The sequence below is a fragment of the Lagenorhynchus albirostris genome, chromosome 5, assembly GCF_949774975.1.
Source record: "Lagenorhynchus albirostris chromosome 5, mLagAlb1.1, whole genome shotgun sequence".
NCBI lineage: Eukaryota > Metazoa > Chordata > Mammalia > Artiodactyla > Delphinidae > Lagenorhynchus > Lagenorhynchus albirostris.
Window position 1 is genome coordinate 92,959,031 of NC_083099.1, and position 22,263 is coordinate 92,981,293.

Below are 22,263 nucleotides of genomic sequence, written 5' to 3' on the forward strand. Positions count from 1 at the left end.
AAGGGGCTGAAATTTCTGTCCAACTGCTACGTGAGTGAAATCACTACTAAATCAAATGGGGGATTCTTGAAATTCTGATTAAACGCTCTCCCTACCTCCTAAACCCTTGTACCCTTGTCTGCTGTCTTTGCTTACTTGAGAAGGCTTCTTAATTGGTCTTTAAGATTTTTATTTTGGGGATGAGAGCCAAAGGTAAAGCTCCCTCTGGAACTCAGACATATTTCTGTAGTCATCAAAAGTAATGCTTCTTTTATTAGATCACTGGAGAAACCATCTTTATATTCTCTGTGGGTTTTCACCTTATAGTTCCATAGTATTTTATTGAATGAATGGACGAATGATGTAGCCTTTTAAAAGGTTGAATTCTTTTCTCTTCCTTATACTCATACTAGTTTGCATTTTTGCATAACTGAGTTCTCATACAGAAGTATTCCTGTTATTTATCTACATATTGAGGGCATATGAGAATGCTTTCATGTGACCTAACCGGTGACTTTAAACTTGAATGCATTATTGTTTCCAAAAACAGAACCATTGAGCGGTTAGTTCTAAAAACAGCCAAACAGATTATGATTTTTATAAAGCAGGTTTTAACATAAGGAGTAGTATTGTGATATTTTTCCCAAAAAGAACTGTCAGTAAGAAAAAAATATTAGTATTGAGTTAAAATTGGGAAATAGTTATCGTTCAAAGGACTTTATAAAACTCCTAAAGGCAATCTTAGGATTCAGACCTAAAGAACAGGCAGCAGACAAAAATCTTTAGGTGTCATGTGACTAATGCTTCCTTTCTGTGCTTCTCAACCTTTTTGAAGTCATGGCAGGGCCAGCCTCTGCTCAAGGCCCAAGCCCAGCTGCGAAGGAGGTTCTGTCTGTCTGGAGCCTTAGGGGATCAATAACATATCATGTGCCAGGGTAGACTGGTTGGGAAGTTCTGTAGTTGTTAGATTTGGGGAAGTCCTGTAGTTGGTAGATTTTTATGAGACGTTATTGAATGTGTTAATAGTTGAGTTCTGCTTTTGCTTTCTTAGTCTGTTGACCAGGAGATGGTAGAAATATGTGGAAAAGAGGAGTGGCATTTTTGAGTGAATGTGTCTAAGTAAATTCTGCCAAATGAGACCAATACCAAACTCTGGGTTAGAGGGTGAAGTTTATAATCCAGAAATTTTAAGCATGAGGCTCAAAGCATGTATTATTAACTGTTCAAAAAAGACCCATTCATGTGATTAGACTCGGTGACAGTCATTTTTCTAGTAAGCAAGTCAGGTAGCAGTTTCTAGGCTCCTTGTACTAAGCATTTCTTGATGTTGAGGAGATTAGACATGTGTTTCCCACCAAATTATAATTCAACAAGAACCATTCTAACTCCTGAATCTTTGTATGTCCCTTCTCCCCATCCTTACTTTACTTCAAGTTCTATTCATCAGTTTCATGTTCGAGTTCAGATTCTTCCCTGGACTACTGCAACAGCTTCCTGTCTGGTCTCCCTACCTTCAATAACAGCCTATCCCATCGATTTTCTTGATGAGGCCAGTGAGCTCCACAAAGCAGAACTCTTCACTCTATTTACTTTTTCTGCCTGAGACGCTGTGCATTCTATGCATCATTACCGAATCTGGGTTAAAGTCTATAACCCCATTAATATGACAAGCTTCAGGAACTTTTTTTCTAGCTTCATCTCTATTCAATTCATCCTCAAAGAAACAACCTCCTCATAGTCTGTACTTATTTCCTAGTATGCTTTTTATTTCCACACCTCATTGTCTTTGTTTCCCTAAACTGCACCCTCCTCTTGGGAAACCAGTTACCCACACCCTACCCAGTGTCACACCCTACCCAGTGTTGCCACTTTGGAGGCGTTCCTCAGTAACCCTAACCTAAGGTGGGCATGCCTGCTCTGTTCTTCCAAGTACCTGAGCTCACATCTCGCACACTAGACTGCCGTGAACTGCTGACATGCTTGCATTTCCCAGTAGACTAGAAAGCTTCCTTGATTTTTATTTCTCAGAGCCTGGTGTGTTTCTTGGAATATGTGAGCTCTAATAAGTGTTAACAGACTGGATGAATAATTGGATGGATGGGTGAGTGGATGGATGATGTCTATCGTCTGCTCAAAATTTTCAATAACTTATTATCTACAAATTGATTTTTTTTTTGTCATCAGTTCCTACAGTTCTCCCCGGCATGCCCCTCTTCCCTCCTCTTTCTTTTCTACAGTCCCAGAATCTTGGCACCCTTCCTTTAAGTCTAGTTCAGAAGTCTTCTTTTCTGGGTTCTAATATATACCCTCCCACATGTTCAACTTGACCCCATGTTTTGTGTTTATGTTGTATTTTAAATATATTTATATTATCAAATGTATTTATTACGTGGGTCTTTCCTGCTCAAAAATAAAGCTCCTGTTGACTTTTTATCCAAAAATTAGTAAAAACAGGTACATTTATTAGAGTTATTATATGTCAAACTCTGTCAAATGCTTTCACATAGATTAGCTCCATTTTCAGTACGAAGTTTGAACATTATTCTTTAAATGGCTATCAGATGAGTCCTTTGGGTACTGTATACATAACAGACACTCAGTAATTATTGGTTGAGTTCACGATGTATTTTTCTACCATTTTAGTCCTCTTTTCTTTTACTTATGTCCTGTTCTTCAGGCAAGTGGGATTATTTGGCTCTTTCCTGACACCTTAGCAGCTACAGGTTTCTATGTCTTTGCCCACATTGTTCCTTCCACTTGAAGATTTTTATCTCTGGTATAAAAGTTCTCACTAGGGCTTCCCTGGTGGCGCAGTGGTTGAGAGTCCGCCTGCCGATGCAGGGGACATGGGTTCGTGCCCTGGTCTGGGAAGATCCCACATGCCGCGGAGCGGCTGGGCCCGTGAGCCATGGCTGCTGAGCCTGCGCGTCCAGAGCCTGTGCTCCGCAACGGGAGAGGCCACAGCAGTGAGAGGCCTGCATACCGCAAAAAAAAAAAAAAAGTTCTCACTAACCCCTCAAAGTTCATCTTGCTCTTGATTCTGGCCCTTATTATCATACTGGATCTTTTAGTTCTTAAACTCCCATAAGCTCTTGCTCATCCTCTATATTTATTAGTTTTCATTGATTTTTAAAGTTATTTGTCTAGCTATCTTTCCATTAGACTATAAGCCCCATGAAATCAGGCTTATTTAATCAATCTTTGTGTTTCCCAAGGTGGATCAGCACAGTGTCTCATTTGGAGACTTTCAGGAACTGTTGCTCATTTAATTCAAATGAGTTGAGCAGCAGAGGCATGTGTGTGAGTGTGCGCACGTGGGACGTGTACAGCGTTTGCTTGCTTGCTTGTTCTGGGGCAGCATGCTTAGTGCAGGCTCGCAGGCGGGTCATCTGTGTTCAGGTTCTGACTGCAACATTTACTAGCTTTGTGACTTTGGGCAAGCTCCGTGCTTTCTTCATGCATTAGTTTCTTCATCTGTAAAATGTGGATGGTAATAACAAGAATACCTACTGTGTAGGGTTGTTGCAAAGGTTAAAAGAGCTAAAATCTACATTTCAGGCAGGTAAGACAGTGTCTGGCACTTTGTATGCACTCTGTGTTGTGGAATAATTAACCAGTTTAAACCTTTAATCTTGCTCAAAGCCCCATGAATATGTTTATTATTAATTCTACAAATAATATCATTAATATTCAACTTTGCATGATAGAGGTTCCATGGTCCCTAGAAATCTAAAAGCAAAATCCAGAAAAAGTTAATAAAAGTTTTCTAAAATTGTGTATATCCCTATGTAAAAGTGAGGTGGAATATAAGAAACTGTCCTGCTGACCATGGGGGGAAAAAAAGATGATCTGTTTAAAATTCAGTTCATTACATCTACCTTTGATTTCCTGGGGAAGTGGTAGGGACCTTTTTAGGTTTCCTGTGTTTTCACTTTTAATAATAAACAAAGGACAATGGTTTCTTTACCTTTGCAGTGAGTAAGATACATTTTTTTTTTAGCATATTAGCTAGATCAGTTTTCCCTCTAATCAAAAGGCAACTTAGTCATATTTAATTAAAGGATGCACAATAGAAATGAAGAACATTTATAAGAGAAATGTGCAGCAGGAGATCTAGAGAGAAAGAAAAAAAAGAACTGAAATAGAACTAAAAAAATTACCATTTAATATTTCTGTTATTTAGTCAACTCTTATTACTGCCTGTTTCGAAAAAGCAAAGTATCTTTATTTCATAAGGAAAATAAAATGACAGGGCTATTTTGTTCAACTCACTGCAACAAGATCCAAGACAGAAAAAGCAAATAAGATGTGAAATTATAATTTTCTACCTCTAAGCAGTATGTGTTCAATTTGGGGAGGGCAGTATATACAAAGATGATAAATATTTAAAATCAGTTCTGTCCCATTACAGAAGCGCTTAAGGAATGTCACAAATAGTAAGTGAATTATTTACTAGGGCCATCAGAGGAACACGCAGGCTGCATGGAGGAATTGGTATTTTGTATGGGTTGCACATGTGTTAATAAGGAGTACACAGGGGAGAATACTGTGAGAGGGATGGAATTCTCATGGCGTCTGCTGTCTTTCCAAAGAAAGATGCAGAGTAACTTCAAGGTTCCATAAATGGCATTTTTTTTTTTTGTTCTTGTTCTCTTTTTCCTTCTTTTCTTCACGTTGAACTCCTCAGTAAGTGACATTTACTTCAGTGAAATCACCGTGAATTAGGTCCTGGTTCTCAGCCTTGAAACCTGATTTCATTAGAGCCATATGTTTAGAGACTGAGCATACTTTACTGAGCTCACAAACTGATCTATAATCCAGAATAGTGGTTTTATTAATTCACAGTGATTAATGCTACTGTCAAGCAGATGGGAATGCTCTCGTCACTGTTAGCTAAATTATATGTGGAGCTATACCATATCCAGAACATTCCTTAGTGAACATGGAATCTAAATATGGGGTGGTGGTTTATGACCCACTATAGGAATTCCCCTGCCTCAAGGACCAAAGTACTTACAATTGTTATTCTCTCTCTTGGGCTATGCTTTGAAAGCTCTGTCCATTTTTGGCCATTTGGACTTTCTTTTTCCATATGCAAAGTTGTACTTTTAAAACTCTGTTCTTTGGAGCCCTGAGAACAATGGGAGCCCATGATGGGTTTTAAGTAGGGAAGTGGTCACACTTGGATCATAGGTGGGCTACTCTTGCTTGAAGTATGGATAATGAACTTGAGCAGTAGTTTCTAAACCCATTCAATCATATTCCTTATTACTAACTACTTTTTGAGCATACATCATCTATCTATGTATATCATCTACATACTCATGTATAAAATACATATTACTATACAAATAATGTGTATTCTCATATATAATATAAAGGACACATTATAATACAAATTTTTAAAATTGAATTAAAAATGCAAGTAGCATTTCAGTCCTTTCTTCTCATCCTAAATAGGGTCATCTTGTATACCCCCGGGGTCTATGACTGCCCTGCCCCCACCCCCCGATTCCACTTCCCACTTTAGAAACTGATAAATTAGGAGAGAAATAGGAGAGAGATAGGAGGCTGTTGTAGAAAACTAGGTGAAGATAATAATAAATTAAATAAATAAATAAATAGAAGTACATGAATTTGAGAATTATATGAAGATAAAATTAACTGTACTTGATTATTAAGGTATATGAGGTACAAAAAATGAGCCAAATGTGATGCCTCAATCTGGGATTTGAACAACTGGGTACCACTTACTGAGACAGGAAAAGTAGGAAGAAGAGATTTGGCAGTCAGACGAATTCAGTTTGGCATATGTTCAGTTTGGTGGGTCCAGACAAATCCATGTGGTGATATTTATTAGTAGATTAGATATACAACCTTGAGGAAAAGAATATAGAATTAAAGACAGAGATTGACAGTACATTTATGAGTTTGCAGATTGACAGCCTGTAGAATGTTTTCCTTGGCCTCAGACAGTATTTACATTAAAAAATTAGTTGGTAACTTTTAAAATTATTGATTTTTACACAAAAATGTTGTATTGAATTTCATTGAGAAATTGGAAGTGATGGCAACACTAGATATGAACTCTGACGTGGCGACAGTTGGCTAGACCTGGGCGCCAGCTGCCCAGTTTAGATGTGTCCCGTCCAGTTGATTGCGGTCCTTACCTGGACCTCTTTACTCATATACATTATCTGCCTGGTCTCCAGATATCTGAGTTTGTAATCTCTAAAAGCTGTGTGAAGCCATTGGACTGATTGATGTAGACCATGGAGAATGTGCAGGGAGAACAAAGGGGACAGATCCTTAAAGAATTCTGATGAATGATGTATGCACAGAGGAAATTTAAGGAATGGAGGCATCACCAGGGAAGTAGGCATAAAACCTGGCGAGTGTGGTATTATAGTTGCTAAAGGAAGATAGGATTTAAAGAAAGAGGGAGATGAATCAGAATATACTATTGAAAGATCAATTAGATAAAGACTTAAAAGATTTCATCAGATGTGGTACAACAGGCTTTCATAACTTAGTTTATTTTCTTTTTAACATTCTGAAAGTCTCCTTTATAACCAGTCTTAATAGGCTCCACATGTTGCACTGAATAGATGTGTTGAGTTTTTGGTGTACCCTGCATAGGTGCGTTGGATTTTGCTGTACACTGAGTAGGTACATTAAGGTGTCTGGCCTTCCACCAAGACTTGTGGTGCATTATAACCAGCCATCTAGGTGGTAGTCTGAGAATATCTTTTCTTGTTTTGAAGTTTCTAAGCTCCCTAATGATAAGATAAAATTCTGACCTTGTCCTCTAAAGTTTAACCTGTTTGTATCCAGATTTTGGCTACTTATTTTACTTCCCCATCTTGAGAAGTAATTGGTTTTTGTTTTGTTTTATTTTAGCTACTCTACCAAATGAGGAAAATACTTTCATGCTACTTCTTGAGACCATTAATGTTTTTTTCAATAATTTGGAATGTTAAGCCAATCACTAAAACTTCCAGAAATTGTGTTTCTAAAATATCATTTAAAAAGTTCTCCTGTGCAGAGCCCTGTTTTTTTTTAAAAAGCAGACTTCACATTTCTCTATCTCTTAGTTCTAGTCAGCTGATCAGTTTGATTTAATTAATTAAAACAGTTTTTAAGCCACTTATATTCCCATTCTCAGAAGTTCTTATATTGTATTCAGAGAAATAATTATTTTCTTATTAAGTATTTAATAACGTGCCCCTGGAATCAAAGCACGTTTGTTCCTTTCTCTGTGGGATGTTTCTACCTTGGTAGGTGAAGAGAGGCACTTCCTCCTTCTGAAGCAAAGACTATGCTTGTTTACAACCCTGTAATGTAAAGATAGTATTTCTCTGCATATCCAAGGACAAGCATACTTACCATTATAAAATATTTGGGTTCCCTAAGCCCTACATTCCTCTACAGTTACAAAAGTCACTGTGTGTGTAGGTGTCACCTGACGCTCTTTGCATCATCCTGTGGGAATTAGAGCTCAGGGAACAAGTTCCAAGAAAATGGTGTTACTCTGACCACTGCTTCCTGTGAGTAACGAAGTCCTTTGGCTTTGGTGCCCTGACCCACAAATACTCTGTCTTCTGCCAGCATCCATGCAACTGTGATAGGCTAACTTGTTAGCTTGCAAATAGGGTAGAATCTCAGATTTTCACAGTTCTTTAGAAACATGTTCTGCTGGTGGAGAAATTGTGACTTAAAAGCAAAGTAAATAAAGCTTCATAAAATTAATATTTAGGATTTATTTTTCATTAATAGACTGCTAATGCTTCATCTTCCTGTTTTCCTTATTCTGAATGTTGATTATCAGTAAGAAATGACAATAATTGTTTTTCTTTGTAGCTTTGTTTTTCCCTTGTTTATCTGCAGTCATCAGTAGTTTCTCTTAATAAAAAGGAATTTTGGGGGATCTACTTATGCAAAATAGTATGTACGTAGTTTCTCCTGTGAGGCTTTAGTTATTGGAAATTGTATATTTTTTTGCCTTAACTTACATATCTAGCAGACTTCACCCATTGCTTGTTAATGTAATTGACCTATGTAGAGAGATTTCTGGGGAATTTTCTTTTATTACAGACATTTTAATTTGTAGGACAGGCTGGGCTCTTAATGCTAAAAGAAGGATGTGTGGCAGAACTTTCTAATTTTAGGGTGTATAACTTACTAATTTTGTTTAATCTGAGTATCCTAACTTCTAGTATCATGAAATCATACATAATTAAAATCATACAATTATACTCTGAAAAAAATCTGGCTTTTTTCACTATTATGTTTATGAAATCCATGCATGTTCTTGCATATAACAATAGTTTGTTCATTGTTCATTCTCCTTGCCCCATTGTATGGCTATACCACAATTTACATATTCATTCCATTGGTGATGGACATTGGATTCTTCCTCCTTTGGATTTTTATGCTATGAACACTTTTTGTACATTTAAAAAAAGACATATGTATACATTTCTATTGTATGTATATCTAGGAGTGGTATTGCTGGCTCCTAGTTTATGCATAGTTTTAGCTTTAGTAGCTTTTAGTAAACCACCAAAGAGTTTTCCAAAGTGGTTTGCCAATTTAATCACCTATGAGGAGTGCCTGAAGGTTCCTGTTTTCCATATCCTTCCCAACATTTTATATATCATTTGTCATTTTAAAACTTGTTAAGAAGCCCCTCTGGTGGGGACGAGTGGAATCTCATTTTGTTCTTAAGTTACATTTCCATGATGACAAATGAAGTTGAGTGTATATTTGTGTGTTTATTGAATATTTTGATTTTTTGTGTGAGTGTGAAAATTATTTGCCCAATTTTTGAGTAGTAATTATTAATATTTAGAAGTTTTTATATATTATAGATGTGAATTTTTTGTTGATTATATTTATGTGAATGGTTTCTCCCAATATGTGGCTTTCTTTTTCACTTTGTTAATAACATTGTTTCATGAACACAGGTTTTTAATTTATTTTTTCCTTTATCCTTTGAACATTTGGGGTCCTGTTTTAATTATTTGCCTGTAATGCAGGTATTCTCTTCTGTTTCTTCCAAAAAACTTTATTGCTTTATCTTTCATATTTAGGTCTAAGGTTCATCTAAAATTGATTTTCATATGGTATTAGTTCAGGGTCAAGATTCATTTTCTTCCATATGTATATTCATTTGACCCAGCAGCATTTATTGAAAACATCATCCATTCCCTACTGCTGTTTATTTATAGTTGTTACATAACCAGTGTCCAGATATGATTGCATTTGTTTCCAAAATTTGTTTTATTCTATTGTCTATTTGTCTCTCCTTGTGCAATATCACACTGTCTTAACTGATGTGAAGAGTATAACTTTGTCAGTGTTTTTCTTATTGAGGTTCGGCTTGATTATTCTTGGCTCTTGGCATTTCCCTATGAAGTTCAGAATCAGCCTATCAGTTCCTACTATGAAAATGTCTGCTGGAATATTTGATTGGGGTTGTAATAAATCTAAGAATCAATTTGGAGAGAATTGACACCTTTACCATATTGAGTCTGCCAGTCCCTTAAAGCGTTATATCACTTTATGTCTTCTACATCTCTGATCAAGTATGTCTGTGTGTTTATGTTGTGTTTTTGCTTGTGTTTTGTTAGCTTTATTCCCATTTATTTGATATTTTCAGATGCTATTGTAAATTTTTTAAGTTTTATTTTCTAATTATGTATTGCTTATATATAGAACTACAACTGATTTTTGCATATTTTATCTTTAGCAGCCATGTTGAATTCTCTTTTCTTCTCATAGTTTAATCTGTAAATCTTTTTGTATTTCCTAGATAGAAAACCATTTCATAGGCAAATACTATTCTAATTTTTGTTTTTAATTGGTTATTTCTGTGATTGCAAAATATACTTGAAACAGTTTTAGTATGTCTTTTACTCCTTTAAGCCACTAGAGCGTATTAGAAATATTCTGAAAGCAATTCCTTGTAATCCTACCAAGATCTAGATATCATCAATTAAAATTTGTGTTGATCTCTCCAGACATTCCAGATAGTTTTCAGCATTGGATCATAAAGGACATACAATTTTTCTTTTTTTTTTAGCCATGCTACGCGGCTTGTGAGATATAGTTCCCCAACCAGGGATTGAACCGAGGTCCCCGGGGCCCTTGGCAGTGAAGGCACGGAGTCCTAACTACTGGACAGCCAGGGAGTTCCCAAGGACATACAATTTAAAAAATGCCATTTAATGCCATGGACACTTTTCCATGACAAATATTTTTTCCGTATACAATTGTTAATTGCTGTAAAATATTCTAATCTATAGATATGTCATTATTACTATCAAACATATTTGTTTTAATTTTTTGCTATTATGAACAACACTGTTGAAGAGACATAGATGAGTCTTTGCATTGCTGTGTTTTGTTTTTTTTTTTTTGACATAATTTCCTTGTTGAAATCCCTAGAAGTAGGCTCTTTTTGGGTTAAAATGTATAGGTTTTTGAAACTTTTGCTGCCAAATTGCCTTCTAGAAATGTGTAAATTTTCATTCACACCAGAAGTACACAAAAGTTCCTGTTTCCAAACATCCTAGCCTTTGTTGAGATTCACACCTTTATTATATGGATTCTTTTTGCATATGAGTTAAAAATAAAACCTATATAGCCTTTTATGAGAACTTGTGGTTTCATGGAAATGTTTTGCCCTTTTTTTGAGTATCAATTGCCTTACATTTTTGTCTTCAATTCCTTATTCTTTTGTGTTAAAACTGCAGGGTTTTAAAATTTAGCAAGTTGTTATCTCTCCTGACATTGTGTGAATACACTATCGCTTTTTTTTTTAAGTCATCAAACCATTTCTGTTTAGTAAGAGAGTGGTAGTACACTCAAATTTCTAGGTTCCTCCTCTGTGAAACACTCCCTTGCCTTCCCTAGACAGAGTTTAATTACACAAATTTTAGTTGCAAAGATGAATAAGATAGTCCCTGTTTGCAAGGATCTCCATCCCCTTGGGTTCCCATAGCACATGAATCTTTTTCTATGATAACCTGAGCACATGACACAACATAAGTTATTTACAAATCTTTCCACTTATTAGACTGTGGCTTTATTTAGATTTTTGTTCTGAAACTAGTACAATGCCTGGCACACATACGGCCTTTCTTGGGTGAATCACTCAACCTCGTTAAGCCTCAGTTTCCCCATCTCTATCTTGAGGATAAATATATTATCTGCCTCACACTGTTATTATGACAAACTCAGTACTTAATTTGGTGATTGGCAGATGTAAGTCATCAATAAATGGCAGCTCTCATTTTTTTTTCCTATTGGAAGTCTAAATATCCTGAACTCACATTATTGTTATAGGTGCCAGGCTACCCATTGGTCTTTTATTCAATTCTTTGTGGATTGATGGCTACTTGAGCTTTTCACTGGATTTTGAAGTTAATTCAACGTGTAATTAAAGTGATTTATAATTGTAAGTGGCAAAAGGACAAGTTAAAATACTTCTGGATTGGTGGGAGCTTGAAGCTTAGTTGGACCTTTTATGTTCTATTCCTTTTCTTTCTCTGCCTCTTTCCTTTTCCTAGATCTCTGCCAGCACACTGAAGTTCCTACATATTTGTAAAACAATTTGCCATTAACGTTTTCGCTCACTAGGTTCATATCTAGGGGAAGAGCTTATAGAAACCACCACTCCGTGGTATTGCTACAGTTAGTTAAAGGTGTGAACAGTCATCCTCTGCCTTTCCTCCTCCACCCACAAACCTCAGGAAAGTATGTGGTAGCAACTTGAAATCCTCTTTAAAAAGTTAGATCCTTAGTGCAACAGTTGTAGAACTTTTTTTTTTTCCAGAAATAATTGTACTGTATTTCTCTTCTTCACTCATGAACCTGCCCGCCCCACCGTTGCTCCCACCTTCTTCCCATGGTGGGTATTTGGCTCAGCTGATCAAGGGAAGGGTATCTGTTGTACAAAGTTTTATATATAGTAAGTTAACCAAATAATGCCCTTTCTTTTTAATCCCAGTTACTACCCTTAATTAAGGTTCTGTTTGGACGTTAGGTTTATCACAAGGGAACTGGGGGAAAGTCTCATTTGCACAAGGACTGTGCAAATGTAGCTTGCCCCTTTGTAAACTGTCGTTCCAAAGTGTTAAATTAGACTACAACTTTAGAAGTTTGTTCATTTTTTAATAATTTGCTCAGGGAAATCACTGGTTATTCAGAAGACTTATGATCTGCATGCACCTTAAATATTAGGATGAGGATAATTTTTATGGTAATGGATATCGAAAGGTGTCTGTTTAGCCAGTCTGTTTACTTTTTCTAATATATGCACAAGACAAAATTCTCTAAACATTTCTATACAAAAGAGAAAACACCCTTCTTAAATCAGTAGTTCTTTGTTTACTGGGTTTTTTTTTTTACTTTGAGTTTTATGGTTCATGTCTCTTTTGTGTATTGAATATTTGAAATTTTAATTTGGAAAAGCAAACTGCTTCTTAGGCACTACTTCCAAGGTAACTATAATGAAGCTGGACATAATTGCATATCTACACTTTGCCATAAATCAATAGCCTTCTAATGTTATCAAAAGTTTTCATTGTTACTTTAAAACAGCAGCATCTTGTTAACCTTAATCAGAGCCTGATGTGTGTTTCTTCTAAATGGCTTCTGATGTGGTGTCTCTCTTCGGTTCTCTGTGGTTTCCTGTTTTTTTCATACATAGAGAAAAGCCTTTTGATGTATTCAGCCTCATAATCTTTTTCTTTTAATAGCATATCAAACACAAACTTTCTTATATATACAGCGTAGCATTGTAAGCCGGTTTCACCATTCGTTTATTCATCTTGCCACAGATCACTCTTTCTCTGGAATTCCTCCAGCACTTCCTTAGATACCCTTTCTGTATTCTTTAGCATTACAGTTCTCATTTCTACCCTGAAAGAGTGTGTTCTTCAAGGGCAGAGATAGTATCTCGTATATCCATAATTGTATTTCTCCACAGTGTCCTGCCTTAGCAATGAATAGATCACATAGACTGGTGACGCTCAGTGAGTTGCCCCCAGCCCAGCCACATCAGCATCACCTGGGAACTTGTTAGGACTGTAAGTTCCAAGGCCCCACCCCAGTCATGCTGAATCAGGACATCTTGGGTTGAGGATCAGAAATTTCTGTGCTAACAAGCCCTTCAGTGATTCTGATGCATGCTCAAGTTTGACAGCCACTGCAGCAGATAATTATTGAATGAATCTGAAAGTTTTACATTTATGGTGCTGCTTCACTGGGAGGATTAGTATCAGATGGGGCCAATTTTGTCCATTCAGCCTGAGTTTTATTTCTCAAGAGATACAAGTAAAGAAAAACCTAAGATTTAAATATTTGCAACCTTAGAAGAGGGTGTATATAGCTTTTATGCTGTCCTACTATGAAAACTGCAGCTTAAAGTGTTTAAAATATGAAATGATTGCTTTCTTCCACCTGTTCAGGAATAGGCATTTAACATTCCAAAAGGAGGAAAAGTAAGGAACGAATAATGGATGTTACTCATTTTCATGGTGGGGAAGAGGTGGGTGAATGTTGGAAACTGGTCAGGTAGAGGATGGGTTGGAAGACTTTCCCCTGGGTACCATTCTATGCTCTTCTAAATTTTTGAACCCTGTAAGTGCATTATGTAGTAAAATGCTGATATGGGGTATTTAATAAGATTAAATTAATGAATAAGTTGAATAAAGAAGTTTCCATATGATAGCCAGTGGGGTTGGTTAAAAGTTATTAAAATTTCCCTTTGCATTAATATGAAAGGTTAGATAAAATGGCTTTCCATCTCTGTAGAACATTATTGGGGTGGTGGCAGAAATGTCTTAATGACTTTCCACCTGAACTTTCTTATGCAGTGAACAAAGAATTCTTACTGTTACATGAATCCATCATCTTGTTATTATTTTAAGAAAATAAATGGAGGGGAAGAATTTAACCTGATTCAAAGTTACATAACCTTGCATACACAAATGAAGAGGTCAGACCTACAAGACATTGATCTAATACCTTCTTCTGAAGTACTTTTAGAAGTATCTTGATAGGCAAGGAGAGAAAAATTGATTTACATTTTTGTCACATTCTTAGCAAATGGAAAATAATCTGGTTAGCAAAATCCATTACATATGTTCTGAATTATGAACAGTATTCTCAACTGTTTGTCTTTTAGTACAAATGCAATTATATTAATGGTATGATTGAATTGTGCTGTTTCAATGGAAGGTATGTCTTAAATGACAGTTGATTCAATTTTTTTTTTTTTCCTTCTCTTGCACAGAACTATTGTACCATGGAAAGTATTCAGACAGTGCCTTCATGAGGTCCATCAAATTAGCTCTGGTCTGGAAGCAATGGCTCTAAAATCAACAATTGATTTAACTTGTAATGACTACATTTCAGTTTTTGAATTTGATATTTTTACCAGGCTGTTTCAGGTAAGCTTTGTATTTGCTTAATCCTGCCCTCTCTTCCACTTCCCTCCCTTCTGTGTGTGTGTATGTGTCTCTTTTTCACACACACATGCATACATACAAATATATGGGAAATGGTCTCATTTTTGGTAGTCTACTATTTTAAAGCAAGTTTTTCTGGTCATTGCTGTAAGTTTAGAGTTTGGAGGATCTGGTGTTCCGAGCCTGGAGATTGCTTATTAGCTTTGAGAAGAATGATGTAAAGGAGCTTTAAAGTCCCTATTTAGTTTCTCACTTTCCTTTTTGTTCATTTTAGCCCAGTAACTGATAGAATGCAGGTTTTTTTTTTTTTTTTACGCGGTACGCGGGCCTCTCACCGTTGTGGCCTCTCCCGTTGCGAAGCACAGGCTCCGGACGCGCAGGCTCAGCGGCCATGGCTCACGGGCCCAGCCGCTCCGCGGCATGTGGGATCTTCCCAGACTGGGGCACGAACCTGTGTCCCCTGCATCGGCAGGCGGACTCTCAACCACTGTGCCACCAGGGAAGCCCAGAATGCAGGTTTTATAGGTGGGCATTTGCTGAGGTTGTATCCCAACTTCTTCTCCCCTTTGCCTCCCACATTCATTAGGTGAGAAGGGAAAATAGTGAACCTGGAAATAAATAGCAAACTCATCCTTCTCTGTATAGGAGATTACTGTGATGTGTACAGTTTTTACAGCTTGCTTTGCTCTTTGATCTGTATATCACAAACATTTTTCCGTGTCAGTAAGTATTTTCATCAATATAATTTTCAGTTGCTATAGAATATTCCATCAAAATAGTCTGTCATTAATTTAGCAAATCTCTCATTTGGGAAATTTAGATTTGTTTTCCTGGTTTTTTTTCCCCTAATATAAATGACTTTGAGATTAACCTTCTTGTCCTGTTTATTGTTTTTGGTTTTTAATCATTCTTTTATAATTGTCTTCACATAGCTATTCAGAAGCAGGTGTCACATAATAAAAGCTGGGTGCTATTATTTTGTATTTTTGTATGTGTTGATAGAATTACCCTAAACATGAAGACTTGAAATATGCTTTGAATTTGCCTCTGCCACTAAATTGCATATCATCTATGAGATTCATTTCAAGTAGTCACAAAGTGAGAACCCCACCTAAAATCTTTATGATTCTAATAATATCAATTATATAGCAAGTGATGTTAATTGATCAAAAACCAGGCTTGCTTATATTCTGACAATTTTTTTTATTATTTTAGTCTTCAGTAAAATTTATTCTGTTTGAAACATGCTTTCAACAAATGTTAGAGTATAATATTGGTTTTCATGTTTCTCATGTTGTAAGAATTTTGCTTCTCTGATTTATGACCCTGCTTGGTACTCACCCGCAAAGATCTGGTAACTGAATTATGTAAGAAAACAAGATTGCATGGGATTAACTTTTAATTTATGAAAGAATCCATTAACAGAGGGCAAATTAACTCTCGCCAACAATACTTATAGAATACATTTTACTTTATTACAACTTTATAATCATAATTCTACCTAGACGTATAGAATAGGAAATTAGATAAATGACTGCAGGAAGTATGCTTTTGGATATTTTCAGTTTACAGTAGTTTCATTATTATTCCCTTGGTATATGTACGTTGTCAGTTAATGTTTTTCCAATGACTTTAGGATACATTTTAGGAAAAGGTTGTGTTATCTGATACTGATTATTTTATAATGGAACCTCTCCTTTCTTTAAAAGTTTCTGATAATTTTACAAATACTTAATTTATTTAACATGATACCAAGACATTCTAATAGTAGATGCTTTGCTTCTTCCCCTTGAGAAGGAAGAGAACAAAAGTTATTTTCATACATTAAGCCTAGCTGTTTATTCTAGGAAGAGTGTATTTTCTGTGGGGAGCCTAGATGACTTTTTAGTGAGGATGTTAAATACTAGAACGCCTCAGAGTTATATATCAAAGGTATGAGGGCAGCTTAATGTTGGTTAAGCACTTACCCAAACAGCTGCTTAATATGTGTACATATTTTCTTATAAGCTGTTTCACTTTAAAACAGCCCAAGTAATCTCAGCACTCTAAGGCACATATATCTTATTTATGCTCATAGGGATGGGAGAGGAAAAGAATCTTTTAAGTAGAGCTACTATGAAAAGTATTAGATAACAAAACCAAAACCTTACTAGCGGACCAAAGAATGCCTAGTGTCTTTTAAAACTCATAATTACAGCAGTAGCTAAAGAACTTTTGTTAGCCCCTGTGTGTTTCCTCAGATTCTTCACCTCTCCTGATTTCATTATGCTTAGACTGTAATCATATATGTGCTTTAAAATACAATAAAATTGGTTGTGTGCACAGAAAGTACATGTATTAACTTTTACTGATCTTTTATTTTTACGTAACTTTAACAATTGAATAATATTTTCTTGTTATAGTTGTGTATTCTATATGAAAGATGTAAGTTTTGCAGCTACTGTAACTGCATGAACATATATTCTGCTGCAGCTGTGATATTGGTGGTTAATTGGTAGTGACTCCTTCTAGCATTAAATCGTTGGGAATAGGGTATTTAACAGAGCGGCATCTGAAAGAGGGCAGGGTACACCGTCAGGATTGAGGTTTGACATAGAAAACTAGCTTAAGGGTTTGCAGAAGGTGTCGGTGGAGATGAGGAGATGAAGTTGAGACTTGCCTAGGAAATGAAAGAAGCAAGAAGCTGGTGGATCCTGGTTTCCCCTTTTTCCTGTCTTCCCTCATCCTCATATTTTGCCAGAACTTGAACAAGTGCTGGGAGTCACTGGAAAGGTCTCGCATGGCCACCTTCCTCTGTCTACATTAAACCTTATCTCTCTCCCCTCCACGTAGTTCAGAGATGCTGGGATCGGCAAGTGCTCAAGTCCTGGAATGGAAAGACAGGGCTTTTGCTTTCCTCTTCCCTCTCCCTGGGGCTGCTGCTCCCTTCTCCTTCCATTTCCTCACTGTAAGAGAAGACTGGGTTGTTGAGAAATGGGGCAGTAAATGGGATGAGTAGGTGCAGGATAAGGAATGAGTGGTTTGGGGCAATGTACTATTGACTGTGGAATATATAGCATTGTGGAACAGGGAGAAAAAGAAGAATAAGAAACTCATCTATTGTAGTGAGGATTAAGAGAGTATCTGGGCAGACCAACTGAGGCCCTACTTCCAATGTAGGTTGTAAGTCGGTAAATGATGAACACAGTGGCTTTTGGGAGAATGGAGGGACTGGTCTTCTTAATTCACTTTATTAATTTCTGTAGTCATTTAAGAATCTCCAAATAACTTGGTGTTGGTGTGTGAGAAAAGATTTCCTATAACCTAAAAACAAACTGTGAAAACAACCATTCTCCCATCACTTTGTTTTGCCTCATTTAAGCCATTAGTTGGCAAAATACTTTAAACACACACACACACACGCACACACACACACACACACACACACACACACACACACACACACAAAATACAAAACTACCAGGTGTTTCTGACTGTGGGTTGCATTCTTAAGAAAAATAGTACACAGACTCTTTCTATTACATAAATATTGTTGCAGTTAGAATCTGGCCCTCTGGATTATTACTAAGAAATGGTTGCTAAATACTGCAGCATTTGGCTCCAAACTCCAGTTTCATTTTTTTTTTTCGCTTGTATTTGATCTGTGCATTGGCTCTCTATAAAGTTCAGCGTTTTGTAAAACAACTCTTTCATTAATTTGTGTGGATTTTAATGGAAGTGACCCAAATATTTTGTATTTTTTTCATCCTTGTCCTTTGTAGATGAGGAAGTAGAACAGAACAAAACAAAACAAAACTCAGCGACTATAATAGTAATTTTTCGGTTTTTCTAAACGTATGCTAATACTCTTCCAAGTATTGTTTATGTAATTTTTAGTCATCCCTTAAGAAGAAAATTAAAAACATGTTTTTTGTTTTTGTTTTTTTCAAGTACATAGACAGAACCTCTCATAATAAGTGTCTCCAGAGCTCATTTTTCCCCAGTTAGGTATTTCAGTGTGGTGGGGAAATACCCTAAAGATTTTTCTTGTTATTTTGGAAAAGGTTAAACTCTTCATTACAAAATCATTCTTTCCTTTGTTATCCTCATCTCAAGGGATACAATCCTTAAAGAATTGCGCCTTGTAAATGTGAAACTTGCTTAACAATCACAAGGAACAAGTCTCAAAACAGACAAAAGCAGGAGCCCTCCACCAATAATCATGTCTAGGATGACTATTTCAACAACTATCACTTGGCAACACAAAATACCTTTTTTTTTCTTTTATGTAGAAGATTTGAGTTAATAATCTGGCACATCGGATAGAGTATGCTGCCAATTCCTTTGGATAAATGTAGCTTCAGCCTTAAAGATATGGCAGAGATGATTCATTCACACCCTCAAGCAAAGTTGTCTATTACTGACTGCCTTTTTTCTCTTGCCATGGTAACTGGAGGGACAGCTAATCCTATTAAAGAGAGAACAATACAAACCCTTTATGTGTGCGTGCGTGTGTGTTTGTGTTTATTTCTGCAAAAGATTTTTACAGAGCTCACCTCTAAACCATGAACTTTTCTGAGTTTGTGATTGTACACGGATAAACCAAATGTGAGTACAGTAAGTAGTCTGTTACCATGGGAGTCGAGGCCTTGCAGACAAGTCACTCAGTAGAGGACCTCTTCAGCTATTCCCCCAGCCTGATCACTACGCTCTGACACTGTGCATTAGTGCCTGGTCTCCCTTTGGGAAGCAAGACAGGTGTGTTCCTTGTTCTCATGTAGCTTATGGCCAATGTGTAGACTTGGCCAAATCACTTACATTCCATGATGGAGTTTTTTGTTCTACAAAGTGAGATGTCTAAATGCAGAGTAGTGAACAAAACAGACACAGGGAGATGAGGCATGAGATGAGAGTTAGTGGTTTTAAATAGGTGGTCTGAGAAGGCCACATTTTGAGGAAATGACATTTGGAGAGGAAGCAGTCACATGGATATTTGGAGAAAGAATTCAGGTATAGGGATCAGCAAGTTCGAAGGCTCTGAGGTGAGAGAATATAATTATGTTCAGGCCAGCAGGCAACAAGGCCCGTGTGTCTAGAGGAAAGGCTGAAAGTGGGAGAGTCACAGCAGATGGGGACAAAAAGGGAACTGGGGCTCAACCCTGCAAAGGTCTTTCTAGGCCATTTATAAGGACTTTGGCTTTTACTCAAAGTTAGAGAGTTTTGAACAGAAGAGTTGATGTGGTTTATGTTCAAACTGATCACAACTGCTGTATTGGGAATAGAATTTGTAGAGAAGAGATTATGTGGTTTTCCTTTTTGCTTTCTGTATTTTATTCCTAAGAAATCTGTTTTCTGCATAATCATATTTCTCCAAAAAGAAAATATATAATTGCATGTTTGCTGTTAGGTACTAGAATTTGGCCTAAACCCCATAAGCTCACATCCAGGAGAATTTTAGTATGTGTATTAAATGATGGGTTGCTGTGTAATTGATAGTTGATATTCTCTAGGTAATCTTTTAATTTATTTATATTTTTAGCCTTGGGGCTCTATTTTACGGAATTGGAATTTCTTAGCTGTAACACATCCGGGTTACATGGCATTTCTCACGTACGATGAAGTAAAAGCACGGCTACAGAAATACAGCACTAAACCCGGAAGGTAAGACTTTTTGGCAGTAATATTATGTGATATATGTAAAGATGAAAAGTCCTCTGTGGTTCATTCCTAAGTAAATCAGTAACACCCATGGGAATGAGGGGAAGGAAATGCTAATAGACCAAAACAGTGCTTCTTAATTCAGTTCTTTAAATTGGTACGTTATGCTTGTTCTGAAATTTAGTGTTCATAAAGTGAAAGAGGATATGGTAGTATGTAATTTGATGAATTTAGAGAGTAAGTCTCAGAGTTTCAAATTGGAGTAGGATATTAGCATATTAACTGTTTTCGTGACACATGTTTATGTATAAAATTAGATGTGTATATTTAAATACTTGAATATTGTGCTAATGACAAAATAAATCAGTTTCATGTTCATTATTTTAAGGTATTTTTTCAAGACATTCAATTTGGTTCTATGATAATCACATAATTACATATAAATACATATTAATGCATGTAAGTACATATAAGTGTACATATACATGCGTGATAAACACATGTAAGTACATAGACATATAAGCCCATTGTTAACAATCCAAACCAGTTTCATGTCCTTGAGAACGTCTTCCATAAGACCTCATGCTTAATGTTGAAATTGAGTGAAACTCAGAGCTTGGCTGTGTGATCAGCCCCTCTGGCTTTGACCAAGAGAGCACACCTTATTAATGGCAAATCTGGGCGGGAGAAAGTCTGTCTCTCCCGTGGTGCAGGCATTTTCCCCACATGCGGTCTAGAAATGCACCAGGCACATAGTAGACATTCGTGCTGTGGCAAGCAGTGTGCTGGGTGCGACACTAATGACAGTGGAGATCTGCCCTCCTTCACTCTCATGTTTTAGTAGGAGACACCATCCCAGTGTTTGTGAGTGCACTGACTTTCACATAGGGGTCATTTCATTTTAGGAATGAATTCGGTAGTTTTTTAAATCTACCTTTTTCTTCTAATATCATTTTATTTGATTTGTAGTGCAAATGTCATTTGTCCTTTAGCAAAGTCTTTTTGAGTACAGTCAGTTATTGATGATTCCTTTCTTCTCTGCCATAATGAAAAATTTCCACCTTTTTTATTTTTAAAAATTTATATGGTATATTAGAAGGAGGTAATGGGTACAGAAAACAGTGTGGCTCCTGTGGAGTCGTTGGTTTAGACTGAGAGCTGGTTCTCATTGTGACCACAAGAGCAGGCCAGATATTGTGCACATTGACAGTGACTTAGGTGAGTCATTTTGTTTCATTCAGGGATCTTTCATAACCAGATTTTTCCGTAACTTTTACACCCTTCACTGGCATCAAAGTATCTTCTTGCTTCTGGAGTATGATTTGAAAGATGTAATATGGTTGGAATCACGGAATCATGCAAATTTAACACAGACGTCATTTGGGAAATTATCTTGTCCAATTCTAAATAAATAAAGTAACTGAATCCCTTTTGTGTTCTCTTGTTCAAGGTCATGGAGATAATTAATGGCAGTGTTGGAAGCAAAAGCCAGGTCTCATTGCTATTGGAATAGTTCTCTTAAGATAGTACCCTCTGAAAGGATGTTTTCCTTTCCTTCCCTTCTTGCCCTGTAACAGTGATTTCTTCTAAGTTTTAGGTAGTTAAAGATGAAATGATTAGACTGTGGTAAACTGTTACAGGTAAGGTGTGATGGGGTGTTTAGGAATACTCAGTGAACAAATCAAATGATTTTGACAAATATTTGCTGGATATGTGTTTAAGTGGTCCTTTCTCTTGGAAAGTGGTTCATCTCTTTGGCTTCATGGTAAAGAACATAGTTGGGTCTATTACAAGGACATTTGAGTTCTTCAGGATGTACTTTATTTGGGATCCAACTGACAGTCATAATAAGTCTGTGTGGAATTTGTGTGATTACGATTAAGGATCCTAATAAGGGACAGGTTGATATTTATTTTCCGGCTTTCTAGGAGAATATGTTTTTAGAGTTTCTTGTAAAGTCCTTTCCAAAATTTCCAAAACCAATATGAAGTTCTTAATATTTAAAAATCATAACTTCTGGAACTTCCCTGGTGGCACAGTGGTTAAGAATCCGCCCACCAATGCGGGGGACACGGGTTCGATCCCTGGTGTGGGAAGATCCCACATGGCGTGGAGCAACTAAGCCCGTGCGCCACAACTACTGAGCCTGCGCTCTAGAGCCCATTAGCCA

General features: G+C 36.6%; 1 protein-coding gene across 1 annotated transcript in view; it reads left to right on the plus strand.

Annotated features, from left to right (window-relative positions):
* The window catches only part of CBLB (Cbl proto-oncogene B), a 211,127-nt gene that overhangs the window by 95,346 nt on the left and 93,518 nt on the right, over nt 1-22,263 (plus strand). The window contains exons 5-6 of the mRNA XM_060150650.1: nt 14,282-14,438; nt 19,975-20,096. Coding sequence (XP_060006633.1) covers nt 14,282-14,438; nt 19,975-20,096 — 279 coding nt within the window. The remainder of the gene's footprint in view (nt 1-14,281; nt 14,439-19,974; nt 20,097-22,263) is intronic.